At 42.7% G+C, this 15,097-nt stretch overlaps 1 protein-coding gene and 1 pseudogene across 1 annotated transcript; both read right to left on the bottom strand.

Moving 5' to 3' along the window:
- Positions 1 to 1,895: 1,895 nt before the first annotated feature.
- On the bottom strand, positions 1,896 to 3,589 carry LOC115685793 (G-type lectin S-receptor-like serine/threonine-protein kinase SD2-5; annotated as a pseudogene).
- A 5,268-nt stretch (positions 3,590 to 8,857) lies between these two features.
- LOC115685794 (29 kDa ribonucleoprotein A, chloroplastic) lies at positions 8,858 to 11,466 on the bottom strand. Its single transcript, XM_056315532.1, has 5 exons — positions 11,030 to 11,466; positions 10,821 to 10,922; positions 9,998 to 10,309; positions 9,345 to 9,413; positions 8,858 to 9,258 (listed from the first exon to the last, which is right to left on the bottom strand). Exons 1-4 carry the CDS (start codon positions 11,417 to 11,419, stop codon positions 9,351 to 9,353), a joined length of 867 nt encoding a protein of 288 aa, XP_056171507.1. The 5' UTR covers positions 11,420 to 11,466; the 3' UTR covers positions 8,858 to 9,258; positions 9,345 to 9,350.
- Between the last annotated feature and the right edge of the window lie 3,631 nt (positions 11,467 to 15,097).

Below are 15,097 nucleotides of genomic sequence, written 5' to 3'. Positions count from 1 at the left end.
TCGAAACGGTTATTGTTACATTCAATTGATACTTCGAGAATTAAAGTATTCTTTGTTAAATATGTTCAATAGATGTTTCAAGTGCACTTATTAATAAGATGCTTTAGATTTAAAGGGCATAAATGAAAATTTGAAATTAAAGGGTGCAAAAATATATCTTTCAAGCTTTTTTTTGGGGACCCGAATTTATGTCTCTACAGAATGTGATTGAGAGAAATCATCCAGAAGATTTTCATAATTTTATTTTATCTTAAAATTCAGTTGAATAAACGTATTTATTTATATATTTATTGTAAGAGTTGTCTTGTCTTCGCCTACCCGACAAGGTGGTGAATGTTGGATAGCTGACCATCCTCTTGCTCTTGGTTTCCGGAAAAGGTCGGTCAATTCAAAATTCCTTTGACCAGGCTGCGGTTCTTGACCGTCAATCATATACCTTATAAAAAATATTTTTTTTTTACTATAAATAACTTTTTCACATAATAAAAATTACGCCATAAACTCCTGCACATTTTTAGAGGTTCACTTTGATCTTCATGCCTCGTTTTTGTCGCAATTTCAATCATGGTACTTGATGAAATTTATTTACGGAGACATGAGATTTTCCTATCAGAAAATGATGTTTGATATTAAGGATATTATTTGATATTTCATTATCCTCTAAGATAGTTAATTTTCTTTTTAATACATGTTGTTCGGGTATAAATACCCTCCTCTAATAACGTGCAAAGTCAAGTCAATGAAGCAAAGATGTAGTCTTTATTGATTTTCTCTCTTTTTCGAAAATCCTAGAATTTTACAATACTATTTTCAAATTGACTATTGAAGTCCTATCAAAATATCGATAAAATCCAATGAAAAATTGCTAAATCAGCACCCGATCATGGACATATAGTACCCACATATATAAAGCCCCAAATGAATATTTATACTTTGGTGCATCGACAATTGACAATATTCAATTTTAATCTCTAAATCTTATTCTAGCGAAAAAGATTAGTCACTGTATGTATTATTCTTCTATTGGCGATTTTTTTTTTGGTCGGATTCTATTAGCAATTTGAGAATTTGATAAGTTTTAGGACATGATTGCACTTTTTAAAAGTTTTAAGACTCAATTATACTTTGGCGACAAGTTTTATGACTTAATTGCACCTTTTGAAAGTTTTATGACCCAATTGCATTTTCGTGACAAGTTTTAGAACTTTCAATACAATTATTTCATGTTAGCATCGGTCGTGTTATGTCAGCATCGATCGGCCAAATTGACTGGACTGGATGGATTGAATTGACATAATAAAAAAAGTTTAGGACTGAATTGACAAAATTACAATAGATTTAAAACTTTTTTGATAATTTTTCCCAATAGTCCCCTCCCGTGACGTAACTCAGGATCATCAGCCCACAAGGAAAAGTAAATATAGTGGGAGAAAAGTAAGTACACGTGCGAAGTAGATATTTCAAAAATCGACGGTAGAATTGCACCGTTCCTGTACATTTTACCCACTGGAATGGTATCCCTACAGAGATCTAGTCCTTTGTCAAGTTTTAGATAGCAGTATCATAATATCTACAGTACAGAGAGAGAATTTTAACAATCGTATGTGCTCCGTCGCCAGAAGTACATGGTTCGAGTTATACACATTTGACGATTGTCTTCGTATGGACGTGCAATTCAGCTAGTATAAAGTTCATCGACATACATGCATGCATTTTCGATCTTCTTAGAGGAATATACGAGGAGGGGGATATGAAAAACTTTACAGAAGGATGCAGTTCATGAACATTATAGTGCAGCTAGGCAAATAGACAAAATCATGGTATATGCAAACACTCAGTTCCCTCTGCAACTGTTTTCCAGCGGAGAAGAAAGTATGCGACGCCGCCGGGGTGGATCATCGTGGACCGGATAAAACAGAGGGTACCACCGAAATGGCGGCGCCCGATTCAACACCCTCTTGTCCAATTCTTATGCTTAGATTCGTCAAGGTGGGATATGAGAAGTTATAGTCTAGGTCATTTGGGACTTTCATCACTCCTTCCAGGACTTTGATGACCATCGACATGGAAGGCCTCCCTGTGAAATCAACTTGCAAGCACCACATGGCGAGTCTCATAATATAGACCGCATGGGATCCGTTCAACTGCATATCCTCACTGTTCTTATCGATCATATCCAACAAACGTCCTTCTTCGCTCTTTCTCTTAAAAACTCCTAACGGGTACATATCATCCTCATTTTGAGATTCATCGAAAACTTTCCTTCCACAGACTATCTCCAGAATTACCACACCAAAGCTATAGACATCTACTTTCTCGGTAACTGCTGTGTGTAGTCATTATGGGGCCAGATAGCCCGGAGTCCCCCTCATTGTGGCCACAATTTGGCTTTGGTCCCTATCAATTAGCTTAGACAAGCCAAAATCTGCAACCTTAGCATTGAATTTGTCGTCCAAGAGTATATTTTGGGGCTTAATATCCATGTGAACTATCTTCCATCTACATTCTTCGTGGAGATAACATAGGCCCTTTGCTATGTCGCAAATAATGCTCCTCCTCTGTTGCCAATCAAACAGGAATGACTCATCTAATCTATGAAAGATCCATTTATCTAAGAACCCTTTGGACGTGTATTCATAGACAAGCAGCTTATGAGAGTTCTCGGCACAAAACCCAACGAGTCGTACCAAGTTCACAATGATGAATATTACCAATGCTCTCAACCTCAGCAAGAAAAGATTTTTCATTTTGGCATAAACCATTGAGGTATTTCACGGCGACCTTTGTGCCATTATCTAGAGTGCCTTCATAAACAAAGCTAAATCTCCCCTCACCGTGCCTCTTAATGAAATCCTTGGTAATGGCTTTTAAATCATTGTAGGCGAATCTCTTAGGTGCTCCAGGTATTTGATCTAAATAGTCCTCTTCGACCTTGTCGACGCCTTTGTTTCCAAGTAGGCGTTTGATGACGACAGCGAGAAAGATGAGAGCTAAGAGTGATCCGAGGCTACTCTTTTCAGGAGAAACATGAGGTTCATCTGTATTGGGAGAAGCAGCAGGTTCAATCTGAATTTTCCTCATGGGATTCTGCACTTTAAGGAATACGTTTGAGGGGTGTCCCAAATCGGACGGGCTTAAGCTCAAGCTTATAAGCGAAAATACCTGAGACACTAAGTAGCATGAACCGGAAGAATTATAGCCATCTTTCATATTGAAAACAAGCCGCTCGGCACGAGCAGTTGTTTGCGCAAAACCTTTTTGGAGCTCTCCTCATCTGTATTTCCAATATCCGGGGCGCTTTGGGGATCTTCCCTGTAGGTGAAGTAAGCGATCCTGGGGGGACCTCCAAAAAGCTTTGAAATTGCGAAGCTGCACAAGACAAAGGAACCCTCAGATGTCCATCAGATTCGAACCTCAAGCACTGCATAGTCGCGGCCGAACGAGAACTAGAAAGCAAAGAACCGTTTCTCGCGAAATTCATAAACAATGCCAATTCTCCTTGGGTGAATTCAACGTAATTCGAGTCGTCGCTTGTGTTTGGAAAACTTATCCGCAAAGGGAAATAAACCTGCGGAGGGTCGGTCTCCATCTGAGCAAATAAACCTTCGCTTGTCAGAGAAAGCGAAAGTGATCCCTGTTCGCTCATGTTTGTCGCGGAATCAGTAGGGGTCAGTTTCTCCCCCACCTTCAATTTCTGTCATGGGAGTAGCGTGCTCCTAGGGCGATCGAAGGACTGCCACACCGCCATGTTGTTCTCATCGAACAACACGAGGTTTCCGGTGTCTGTCAAGTTGATGCCGGCAACGGACTTGCCCTGAGTTTGGGTCGACCACGCAACGGACCCATCGGCATCTTTCAATACCAAATCTCCTTCTTCTGTGAGCTCCAGGGTGGCCCGGGTTCCAACAGGACGGTTTCGATTAGCAGACCACACCACCGCTGGAGGCACGCTGTCGTTGACGACAGACTGCGGGTCCACTTGAACAATGAAAACTGCGAAATAGTATGCTTCCGAATAGGCTTGGCTATAGAAGCCGCAGGCGAATGTCAAGCCATTGTGCCTCCACAGAAGAACGGGGATCACGCTACCGTCAGCTGAAGAGAAAGGGATATAATCGACAGCAGATGCGGCGGCAATCCAAGTGGTGTTAAGACCTGCAGTCGGATAGACCTAAGCTCGAGCGCCGATTAAACTGCAAAAGTATGTCAGTGCAAAAAGGCTGGACGGCGTGGACATGGCGTGGTATTATCAGAAGCAAGAAGCAGGAGAGGAATGATGAGAAGAGCGGAAGACGGAAACAAGAAACGGAACTCCCAAGTGAAAAAGGTGAAACTGCCGTCCATTGTAAGCACCATTGGCAAGTCCAACGGAACTTATTTTCTTCACAGTATTCTCTCAGCCTTGTATGCTGATGGCATCCGCACTCAGTAAGATTTCCAAGCTACCTAGACAGCAAAAGCGACAAAAGTGAAGACACCAACATTGGTTTCTCCATGCTCCATCATCGACCAGGTGATCTATACAGTGGAATCAACAGCTTGAAATGAACAGCAGAAGGCCCATAATTCTCCAAACGATCTCGTCCAAAGTTTTAGATAGAATCTAGGGGCGGCCATCTTCATGAGATGTTACGAATTGTTCTTCTGATGGAACGATCGATCTACCGAGCAAGTTTCTCGTACTTCTTCCTTGTTAAGATTAGGAATTTATGCTAAATCTTATCCCTTGATCTTATAATATTGATATCGTAACCGTTGAACTCGATCTACTAATATGCAGTTCGGTCTATGATACCATCTGAACTGAACACTGTACGCAATGTTTTGCGCATGGGGGACAAGTCACCACTTTGCCTGCCTCCACGATTATCCAAAAACAGTCAAACTAAATCCTCCAAATTTTTAGGTCACAGGGGAGTTTGTAACTGAAAATTAAATGCAAAGAAATGTTAATTACACGAGAGTTGCATGTCATAATATTTGCACGTGTTTGAACTAAATCTCTACATCTATTGACATATTGTCGACATTGGTTATCCAAAACCAATGAAACTGAAAGCAAATTGAAATAAATGAAGGAAGAAAAAAGATGTTGAACATAGGCTCCATCCTACAATAAGAAAATGAGAGAGATGTTTTTAATATGGAAAGGAAGAAATTTTTTAATCAAGCGTGTAGTAAAAGAAGTATGTGAGATTTATGCTCTTTTTCCAAAGTGTTTTGCATCACTCACTTTCTAGGAAAAATTTCAAATCAGTACCCAAAGTTGGGCCATTTTCTAAAAAAAGAGTCCAAAGTGGACATAGTACCAAATAAGGGCATGAAGTGCCCAATCAGTCTCAAATAGGGGACCGAAGTGCCCAATTAGTCTCAAGTAAGGGCCTGGTTCGCCGACCGGTCAAATGCTCGCCGGTCGGCAAACACATCACTGTTCCGGTGACCGAAAAAGGGTAATTTCGTATTTTACTTTTTTTTGTTTCTTTTTTCCTTTTTTTGGTTTTTTCTTTTCCTTTTCCTTTTCCTTTTCCTTTTCTTCTTCTTTTTTTTTTTTCCTCTTTTCCCTCCGCCGGGGCCGGCGGAGGTTGCTGACCTCAAGCGGAGGCTGCCCTCGCCGGCGTCGGGCAAGGGCTGCCCTCGCCTGACGCCGACGAAGGCGACCTAGGGGTCGGCCGAGGGTTGCCCTCGCCCGCCCAACCTAGGCGAGGGCAGCCCTCGCCGGCAACCTCCGCCGGCCCCAGCTATGTCCGGCGGAGGGAAAAGAGGAAAAAAAAAAGAAGAAGAAAAGGAAAAGGAAAAGAACAAAACAAAAAAGGTCAAAAGAAACAAAAAAAAATTTTTAAAAAGTAAAAGACGAAATTACCCTTTTTCGGTCGCCGAAACAGTGACGTGCTTGTCGGCCGGTGAGCATTTGACCGGCCGGCGAACTCAGGCCCTTACTTGAGACTAATTGGGCACTTTGGTCCCCTATTTGAGACTGATTGGGCACTTCATGCCCTTATTTGGTACTATGTCAACTTTGGACTCTTTTTTTAGAAAATGGCCCAACTTTGGGTACTGATTTGAAATTTTCCCCACTTTCTATGAAGAACGTAGGTTCTAAAATTATAATTCGTTAGCGAATGTCTTTAGGCACTTGTTAAGCTATCAAATAAGCAACGTCCATAATTTCGGCGCACTGCATTATTTACTATACAATTAACATTTTAAGAATCGATACATCAGTTATTGCACCGAATTAACGTATGAGAATCAAAGCCTTCGTAGTTAAACATGTTCAACAGGTGTTTTGAGCGCGCTTATTAATAAGATGTTTTGAATTTTTAGAGGGCATAAATAAGATTTTGAAATTAGAGGGTGTAAAATACTTAATGATTATATATGAGGGTTGTGTTGTTCTACCCGACAAGGTGGTGAATATTGTCAAATTTCAGAAGGGTATTTGACCATTCTCTCGTTCTTGGGATCTCGGAAGGTCGGTCAAGTCAAAATCCCTTTGAGCAGGTTGCTGCGGTTCATGACAGTGAATCATATAGACATATAAATGTGAAAAACTAAACTAAAATTCCTGTTTTTTTTTTTAAAGGTTTGCTTTGGTCTTCGTGCCTCGTTTTTTTGTCACAATTTTAATCATGGTACTATTCTCAAGGTGACTATTTAAGTCCCGTCAAAATTTCGATAAATTCCAAATAAAATTTTGCTAAGTCCGACACTAGTCATTGACAAAATTCCTCCTGCGGTGTTTGGCGATGTCCTCCAAATTCGATAAGCCTGGATAAAGATAAATCCTGATTGGTTAAAAAAATAATTTGACAAATTTATTATTATTTCAATGAAAGAATAATGGAATAACGCATCCGAATATTGCTTCAGCCATCGCGTGAGGATCACCATCACGATAACTGATCTTCATCATTTCGACCATCGCTCGATTGCATTGCTTCCGACCAATGCCGATCGTGTTCCAACGGCTGAGGTTAAAATGATAAGTTATACGTCACATGACTACTATTATCGAAGAAATCGAAACCTCTTACAAGTGTGCCACGTCCTTTGAGGTCGCCGTCCACAACAAAGGCATGTCCGTCCTCGTCACTTGCTGCCCTAGCGCCATACACTTGTAGATCTCCGTCCAACTCTTCTCCGCCCCTCACTGCCACCAAATCATCAACTTTGACATCAAGTGGCACCCGAGCTTCGCATCCGGTGTCTGCCACCCTTCGCCTCCACATCAGCCACTACTACCTCGTCTACTAGATTGGTCACTTCCACTGCCTCCCACAGTTGCTCCACAACGCCATCAGCGAACCTCGGCGATCCAAGGCTCGTCTTTGCCGGCATCTGGATCGTCTTCAATGCGATGAAGCTGATTGAGGACTACGGACTAAAGGTGGAGATGGCAAAGCTGGAGGCGAAGGAGACAAACCGTAGGGAGTTGAACAGGGCGGGTTTGACGATGCTGGTGAGGGAGCTCAAGGCGAGATCTAGAGATTCCGCGAGAGACTGAAGTAGCCATTTTTGAAGTCACGTGGCCGTTAAGTTAATTTTTTGCTAGTAAATTGATTAGGTTCTAATCAAATTGCATTGATTAAGAAAGGGGACTTGTATAGCAGGAGTTTTAAAACTTAAAATTTAAATCATTCAGGCACTCAAGTTCTAAAATCTTTTCTGACCAAAAAAAAAAGTTCTAAAATCTTTATTTACATATATTTAAGTTTTAAAATTTGCAGCCGTCCTCCACATTAATCCTTCCATTGGCTTCGGATGGATAGAGAAGTCTGAAGTAACTTTTTTATTAATTTTTCCATCCATGTGGTCGTTAATAAGACGACAAAACTTGTCAAATTTCAAAACGACGTTGCTTAATATAAAATAAGTCGTTTGTTTCCTGCTAAAATAAATGAATTGACAAATAAAGAAATAAACTAAAAAGTTTCAAGAAAAATGAAAATATAAAAATACGATTAATAAATAAATGTCGCATAGTTTTTTAATTTATAAAAAAATTAACTGAGTTAATGAAAGGTTTAACTCGGTGACAAATTCTAGGATTAAATGCATCATTCGAAAATTTTCATGACTCAAGTATGTAACGGACATAAATAATTTATGTCTATAATAATTCTTATATTATTAAAATGACTTCGACAACTTTATTGTGGAGTTTTTGATCTTCTCAATAGAAAATAGTAATCTTGACTCTTGAGGCAGTCCAGCTACTTCTATCAGTTTGAACGACCGCGTTAATTGAATCCGTCAAATTCGCAAGAACAATCTTCTCGTACCTCTAGAAATTCCCACACTTCACCATGCTTCACAGAGTCAACTAACTTTCTTTCCTTCTGACCCAAAAAAAAAACAGAAAAAACTACCATTCTTTCCTTACCACAAGATCACAGCATACCCTTTTGATCTGTTCTGACATTCTAAGAAATCTAGTCAAGTTTTTAAAAATACAGCAAATTTTTTTACTTCAAAATCCGTAGACAGGACCTATCTAGACCCGTCAAGCGGGCAAATCGAAAATAATCCGACTCAAATATACCCATTTAATTAATAATCAACTCGTACCCGACCCGACCTATATTCATAAAACACTACCATATGTAAGTGAGCACGAGCTCAGAGTGACGACGAGAAAAAATGAAAAGAATCATTGAGGTAAACTGAGCTTAAATAAATTATAATCCTTTTATGACCCATTTAACACCCATATTATATTGAATTTAATCATTCTAAACCCATTTACGACCTATTTACTTAATACAACTAACCTATATAACAACTCACTATGAGTCAAAAAATGAGTCACCCATTTTGACAGGACTAAACCTATCCTTGATGCATATTTCCCTGCAAATCTGAAATCGAAATCACATAATACTTCAAAGAGTATATAAACAACTCGATAATTCTAGCAAAAGAGATTACACTGATCATGTTCTAAAAAGGAACTATAAAATCCCAGAACGCAAAAGCACAAATGTATGGCATCCCATGTCTCTCAAAACTCTACTATGAGGTCAAGAAGGCCAAATCACGCGGTCCATCGAGATCAGAGCAGGGCTTGCAATTTCTTCTGCGATAGCCTTCATTACAGCTTCCAGCCGCGTAGTATTGTACTCCGGTGATGCCACTCCGGATCATCAGGCCATGAGGAAAAGTACTTGCACTTCATGGCTCCTGAAAAGATTAGAATCCAGAGTTCTCTACTTTCACGCGAAGCATTTAAAATGTGACAGATCCAACAATCCCGCTCCTCTATACAAAGAACAACATTTGCAGACCCCATATCCATAGTTCAATAGCCACATCGACAGTGTAATCTAATGTTCTTAACATATTACCTAGGCTCAAAACTGGCGCCTTGGCTTAGCTTCTGCGTGGGTGACTCGAATTGACCTTCCATTCAGGTCCTGCATCAATGAAGATTTATAGGTGAACTTGAATACAACGTAACAGTCAACAACAAAGGTGGTGATAGTAGATGCATGATGGTTAGAGACATAAATTTGCAATCAAGGGAAAAGACAGAAGGTTCGATTTGGCCAGAAGGTCGGCACACAGTCAGCTTTACCATGGCATACACAAGCAAATTTCATCTTAGATAGCGTGACAAAATTTCATAACCATCACCGGATTAAAGATGTCAACTGTTAAAAGTCGATAGAACAGAGCAAACAAACGTAAATGAGCATACACCAGATACCAGTAAAGAACAGTGTTGCTTAGTTAATTTCTTCTACAGAAACTATAACTATGTAACATCACTCAACATATAGAACAGAAATTACATTATGCAACCACTCGAAATCCACATCAACACAGCACTATGAATTTAAAAGAATGTTATCTTTAAAAAGAGCCCGCCATGGAAAGATTTTAAAAGAAGACAAGAGAAACAAGAATTCTAATTAGGAGGAACATTCCATCACCACAATAACAAGAATGTCGCGCTTCAATTACAGGGTCCATTTCAAGAAAGTCGTATTATGCTTACCACGCCATTTAAGGAGTCGATGGCGTTGTTAACCTCATCAGCAGAACCGTAGGATACAAAGCCAAAACCCCTTGACCGGCCCGTCTCCCTGTCATACACCACCTTGGCTTCCAAAACCCTACCTTGCTCACTGAACAATGTCTCAAGTGCCAGATCATCGACACCCCATGAGAGGTTGCCCACATAGACACGGTTAGAGGAATTTGCCCCGCCCATGCCCCCGCCTCCGCCTCTACCCATTCTAGGTGGTGGGCCGTCCCTCCTAGCGGGAGGCGGTCCAGCATTAACCCTCAAAGGCCTTCCATCGAGTTCCTGCCCAATGCCATAGCTTCTTGGTAAGATTCAATAAGATAGCTCGATCTTTAATTAGGCAATGGAGGATAGTCAAGTAAGAGTAGCATTCTCAAAATTGCATGATAATTATCAAACTTCCTCAAAATTAGATTTCAACCGCACTACAACTAAAACATTGACTTCTAGAAGCAGCCAATAAGTCTATAACACAACACCACGTATAATTGTGACACGAAGAAACCACCTATCACGATGTAAATTGAAGCAAGAGTCATGGAAACTATATCTTGTCTCAGCAAGTGAAACAATACCCCCTAAATATGCCTAGAAAGATCTTTTTAGCCATTCGAACACATTATGGAGGCACATCCTTCAAAAGTACCGGCGCAATTACATCACATCAAACAAAAAGAAGCATTTTAAACAACATCACAACACACGGACAGCCTCAACATGAAGAACATTCACTTCGGGTTAAACAGCAAAACATAAAGAACAGCAAATAAAGACTCGGGTCTCAAATACCGACATAGCCATTAAATTGCTGAGCAGCAGCTTCAACTTCCTCCGCCGTGGACATGGTCACGAACCCAAAACCCCTGCTCCTCCCAGTGTCTTTATCATAAATCACCTGCCACGGGAAGAGGTTTCAATAACACGCTTCAACTTCGAAATGAAGTGCACACCCAAGACCAGAAACGTCATCGTTTGTCTCCAAATCCGACGAGGCTAACTTACCTCGACCATCTCGACGTTCCCGGCGCTCTCGAACAAGCCTGCGAGCTGCGCGCTGTCGACGGTGAAGGGGAGGTTGCCCACGAAGAGCTTGAGGTCGGGGGAGAAGGAGGCGCGCCCCCCGTCGTCGCTCAGGAAGCCCCCTTCCCCTTCCTCCTGGTCGACGTCGGAGGACACGAAGACGCGGCGGAGGAAGCGGGAGGAGGCGGCAGCCGCCGAGTACAGCGGCGGAGGGGAGGCGGCGAGGGGCTTGAGGTGGTGGAGGCTGAGGGCGACGGGGGCGGGCTTGAGGGCGAGGAAGCGGGGGGCGGCGGCGGCCGCCGCCCTGGGGGCGAAGGAAGGGAGTACGAGGGTCGAGGCGGCGGCGGCGGCGGCGGAGGAGAGAGTGGACATGGCTGAGGCGGTGGCGGGAGGGAGGAAGCTCGGACGCTCGGAAGGGATAAGGTTTTCGGGCGGAGAAGGAGGAGGAGGAGGAGGAGGCAACGAGGGAGGAGGAAACGACCGACCGTTTCGTTTTATAGAAGGGGAAGAGGAGAGCAAGAGGATAAGATATGGGCAGAGGCAGGAGGTTCGGGGTTCGCGGGCCGGGCCGGGCTTGGGTCCCGGAGAAAATATCTGGCCCGGACAGAACGCATCGGGTCGGGGATATTTTCAGCCCAGTAAGGAAGTTCGGACTAGGGGTTGTCAGCTCCTGGCTGGAACCGAGAACCGGACCAGAGAGACCGATTCCCAGTTTCTGAAACCGCGAACCGGACTGGTGCCTCTTGGCACTGGACCGAGTCACAGGTGGGCCAACGGAACAGGTGGCATATTCAGGTTTTTTTTTTTTTTTGGATTTTTAGTTAGTGTTCAAGATGAAATTGAAGATGTTTTTGATAATTAATGTGTTTCTACAATCAGTGAATTGCGTATAACATTGTAGGTTTCATAGAGATTTTTCAAATTTGTGGCAAAATTTGATTGGAATGAGCAGCTATTATTGTGTTTTGATTTGTTCTTGTCATCTTACTCATGTGCCTAAGTAAATGTAATCACTCTAACCTTGAAGGGCCTTCCTTTGTCAAGTGGGAGATAGATTAGGTTTTTTTTTTACATATTTTTAAGAAATAAAACAATTTAAAAATTTAAAAACAAATCAATCCAGTCCGGGGGGTCCGTTCCACACTTAGGGCCCGTTTGGTTCGGCTTTTCAAATGGAACTTGGGGGAATGCAAATACCTTTGGGTGAAAGCCACTTGGGGAAATACAAGTGGTGTTTGGTAAAAAAAAATTTGTGAAGCTACTTTGGCCTAAGTAGTGTTTGGTAAAAAAAAATTTTGCAAAGGGCTTTGGCAATTTTTATTCTTAATATTCCGGTTTTACCCTTATTACTATTCATCTTCTTCACCGGCGAGGCGACCAGCGAGGGCGACCGGCGAGGGCGGATCTGGCCGGCGAAGGCCCGGCGAGGGGCCGACCAGATCCGCCCTCGCCAGCCCTTCACCGGCCACCCTCGCCAGCCACGTGAAGAAGATGAACAGTGACAGGACAAAACCGGAAAATTGAAATTTGAGTGAGGGCAATTTGGGAAGGAAAAATAGGCTTCAAAGATTCCACAAATGCCGAAAGCCCAAAGCTAGTCCGGACAGCTTTGGGCTTTCAAAGATTCCAATGGCATTCCAAATGCTGGCTTTCGGCTTTCCGAGTCCGGAAAGCCGAACCAAACGGTTCAGCATTTTGGGAAGGGGCTTTCGAGGCCGAAAGCCCCTTCCCAAAGCTGAACCAAACGGAGCCTTAGAACTAAGAACCGGACCGAAATTCACCAATTCTAATTTTATGGAATTGAGAACCAAACATGTGTCCTTTTTAAATCACTTAGAAAATAGAGTATGAAGTGGACTATATTTCAAATAAGGCTTTTTTTTTTTTGGTCAAATCAAATAAGGCTTAAAATGACCTCATTTTCTCAAATAAGATTATGAAGTGGATATTGTTTCAAATAAGGGCTCGAAGTGACTATGTCAATTTCAAAGAAAAGCCTGACTTTTCCGGATGGTCAAGAGCATTTTCATCCTTTGCCTTTTCTTTAATTTTTTCTTTCTTTTTTCCTTTTTTTTCTCGTTTTTTCTTTCTTCTTTGTTGATGGCCGACCACTGACGATGCCAAGGTAAAAAAAAAGGAATGAGAAAAAAGAAAAGAAAAAACAAAAAAATAATTTAAAATTAAAATTGCCTTTGGACGAAATGCCCTTAAGCGGCCGGAATATTTAGCTGGCCGACGACCGGTGAGGTTAGGTCCTTGGCCACTTCAGGTTTATTTGACACATGGTCCACTTCATGCCTTTTATTTGAGAAAATGAGAGCAATTCAGGTTTGTCGCGACCGAACTCCCGAGCCCTCTTTTATCGAACATGCAAAAAAGGGGGGCTCGCCCGGTACGTGCTAAGTCTAGGTTCGGGACTTAACTCGGGCCCTCCCAAGCCCATACCATATCGCGACTTAGGGTTTAAGTATTTAACATGCAAGTGGTTTATACCAAGGAGTCGCCACTAATCGATTTGGGGTGGGCCGATTAGAAACCCAAATAGGGTAATGGGAGAATCACCCTATTCCTACGAACCAGAGATTAACTGAATTCGGGGACTTGGTTACACTAATTGGATAACTAATGCCCTTTCGGTACCTTTTTACCTTGTTCATTTCTGAAAGCATTTGTCAGGCAATTTGGATTGATTTTAGAACCTTTCTCCTAACATGTGAGGTGATCAAGCGAGTGCATAATCAGAAACGATTAGCAGTCAGGAACACAACAATGCATGCACCTAAGGTTCTAACCTTAACTAAGTCGATGACATTCAAAACACAACAACTCATGCAATTGTATTAAAAAACATGCATAATAATACGAGATAATAAAAATTAACATGCAAAATACTACCGCAAGAACCTCGAGCTTGTCTAATTCAAACAAGACAAAAAACATGCATAATAATACAATAAATTAAAACACTTAGATATAACATATATAAAAAAAAAATTTAAATAAATTTTTTTTTCTTTTCAGAAGAAAATAATAATAATAATAATAATAATACAGAAGAAGGAAAAAAAAAAAGAAAAAAAACAATTTTTTCTTAAAAATTTTTTTTAAAAATTTTTAATTTTTAATTTTTTAAATAAAATAAAATATTAATATAATATTAACCGGGTCGGGTCGAATCCGACCCGGGTCAACGGATCCGACCCGGGCGTTGACCCGGGTCGGATCGATCAATCCGGGTCGGTCGGAACCGACCCGGGTCAACGGATCCGACCCGGGCGTTGACCCGGGCGGATCGGTCAATCCGGGTCGGTCGGAATCGACCCGGTCAACGGATCCGACCCGGCGTTGACCCGGGTCGGAATCGATATCCGGGTCGGTCGGAACCGACCCGAGTCAACGGATCCGACCCGGGCGTTGACCGGGTCCTGATCTGTTGATTCGGGTCGAATCCGACCCGAACAAACAGACCCGTGGGGAGGGGGGCGCCGGCGAGGCCAAAATTGGCCGTCCGCCGGCTGACCCAGGCCAGCGCCGCCCCCAAGTCGCCCGACTAGGACCGCCTGTGGGCTGTGCCACTCACTTGAGCCGCCGTCGGACCACCGTTCGCCGGCCGGCGATGAAACAAAAACCGGCGTGGTTGAGACATTTCGTCGAACGCCTGGCGGGCGCGTGGAAAAACGGGGGATTCCGACCTCCTCCGGCGATCCGGTCGACTCCAGCGGCTTGGGTTCACCTCCGACGGCGACTAGGAGTCGGGACCGACGACGATATGGGCCGGGATTCGCGCGAAACGGCCGGCGCGAGTCCCGGCCAAACCGAGCCAAAAATTAGGGGAAAACAGGGGAGCTTCGCGGCCGAGAGGGGCTCACCGGTCGACGGCGCGTCTGGGCGGCTTCCGGCAGGTCTGGCGGCGTCGACGACCGCTGCTGGTTCTTCTTTAGCTCCGGTGGACTCTTGGCTCCCTCTCTCTTCTCTGTTTCACTCTCTATTCTCTCTCGGTCTCTCTCGGTTTCTCTCTCTCACTCTGTTTTTCTCTGAAAATCGCCGACC

Source organism: Syzygium oleosum, unplaced genomic scaffold (genome assembly GCF_021117445.2).
Source record: "Syzygium oleosum isolate NSW1041296 unplaced genomic scaffold, Sole_v2.1 Sole_v2.10, whole genome shotgun sequence".
NCBI classification, from domain to species: Eukaryota; Viridiplantae; Streptophyta; class Magnoliopsida; order Myrtales; family Myrtaceae; genus Syzygium; species Syzygium oleosum.
Note: the sequence above shows the minus strand (reverse complement) of the source record. Positions and strands in the feature narration are given on the sequence as shown.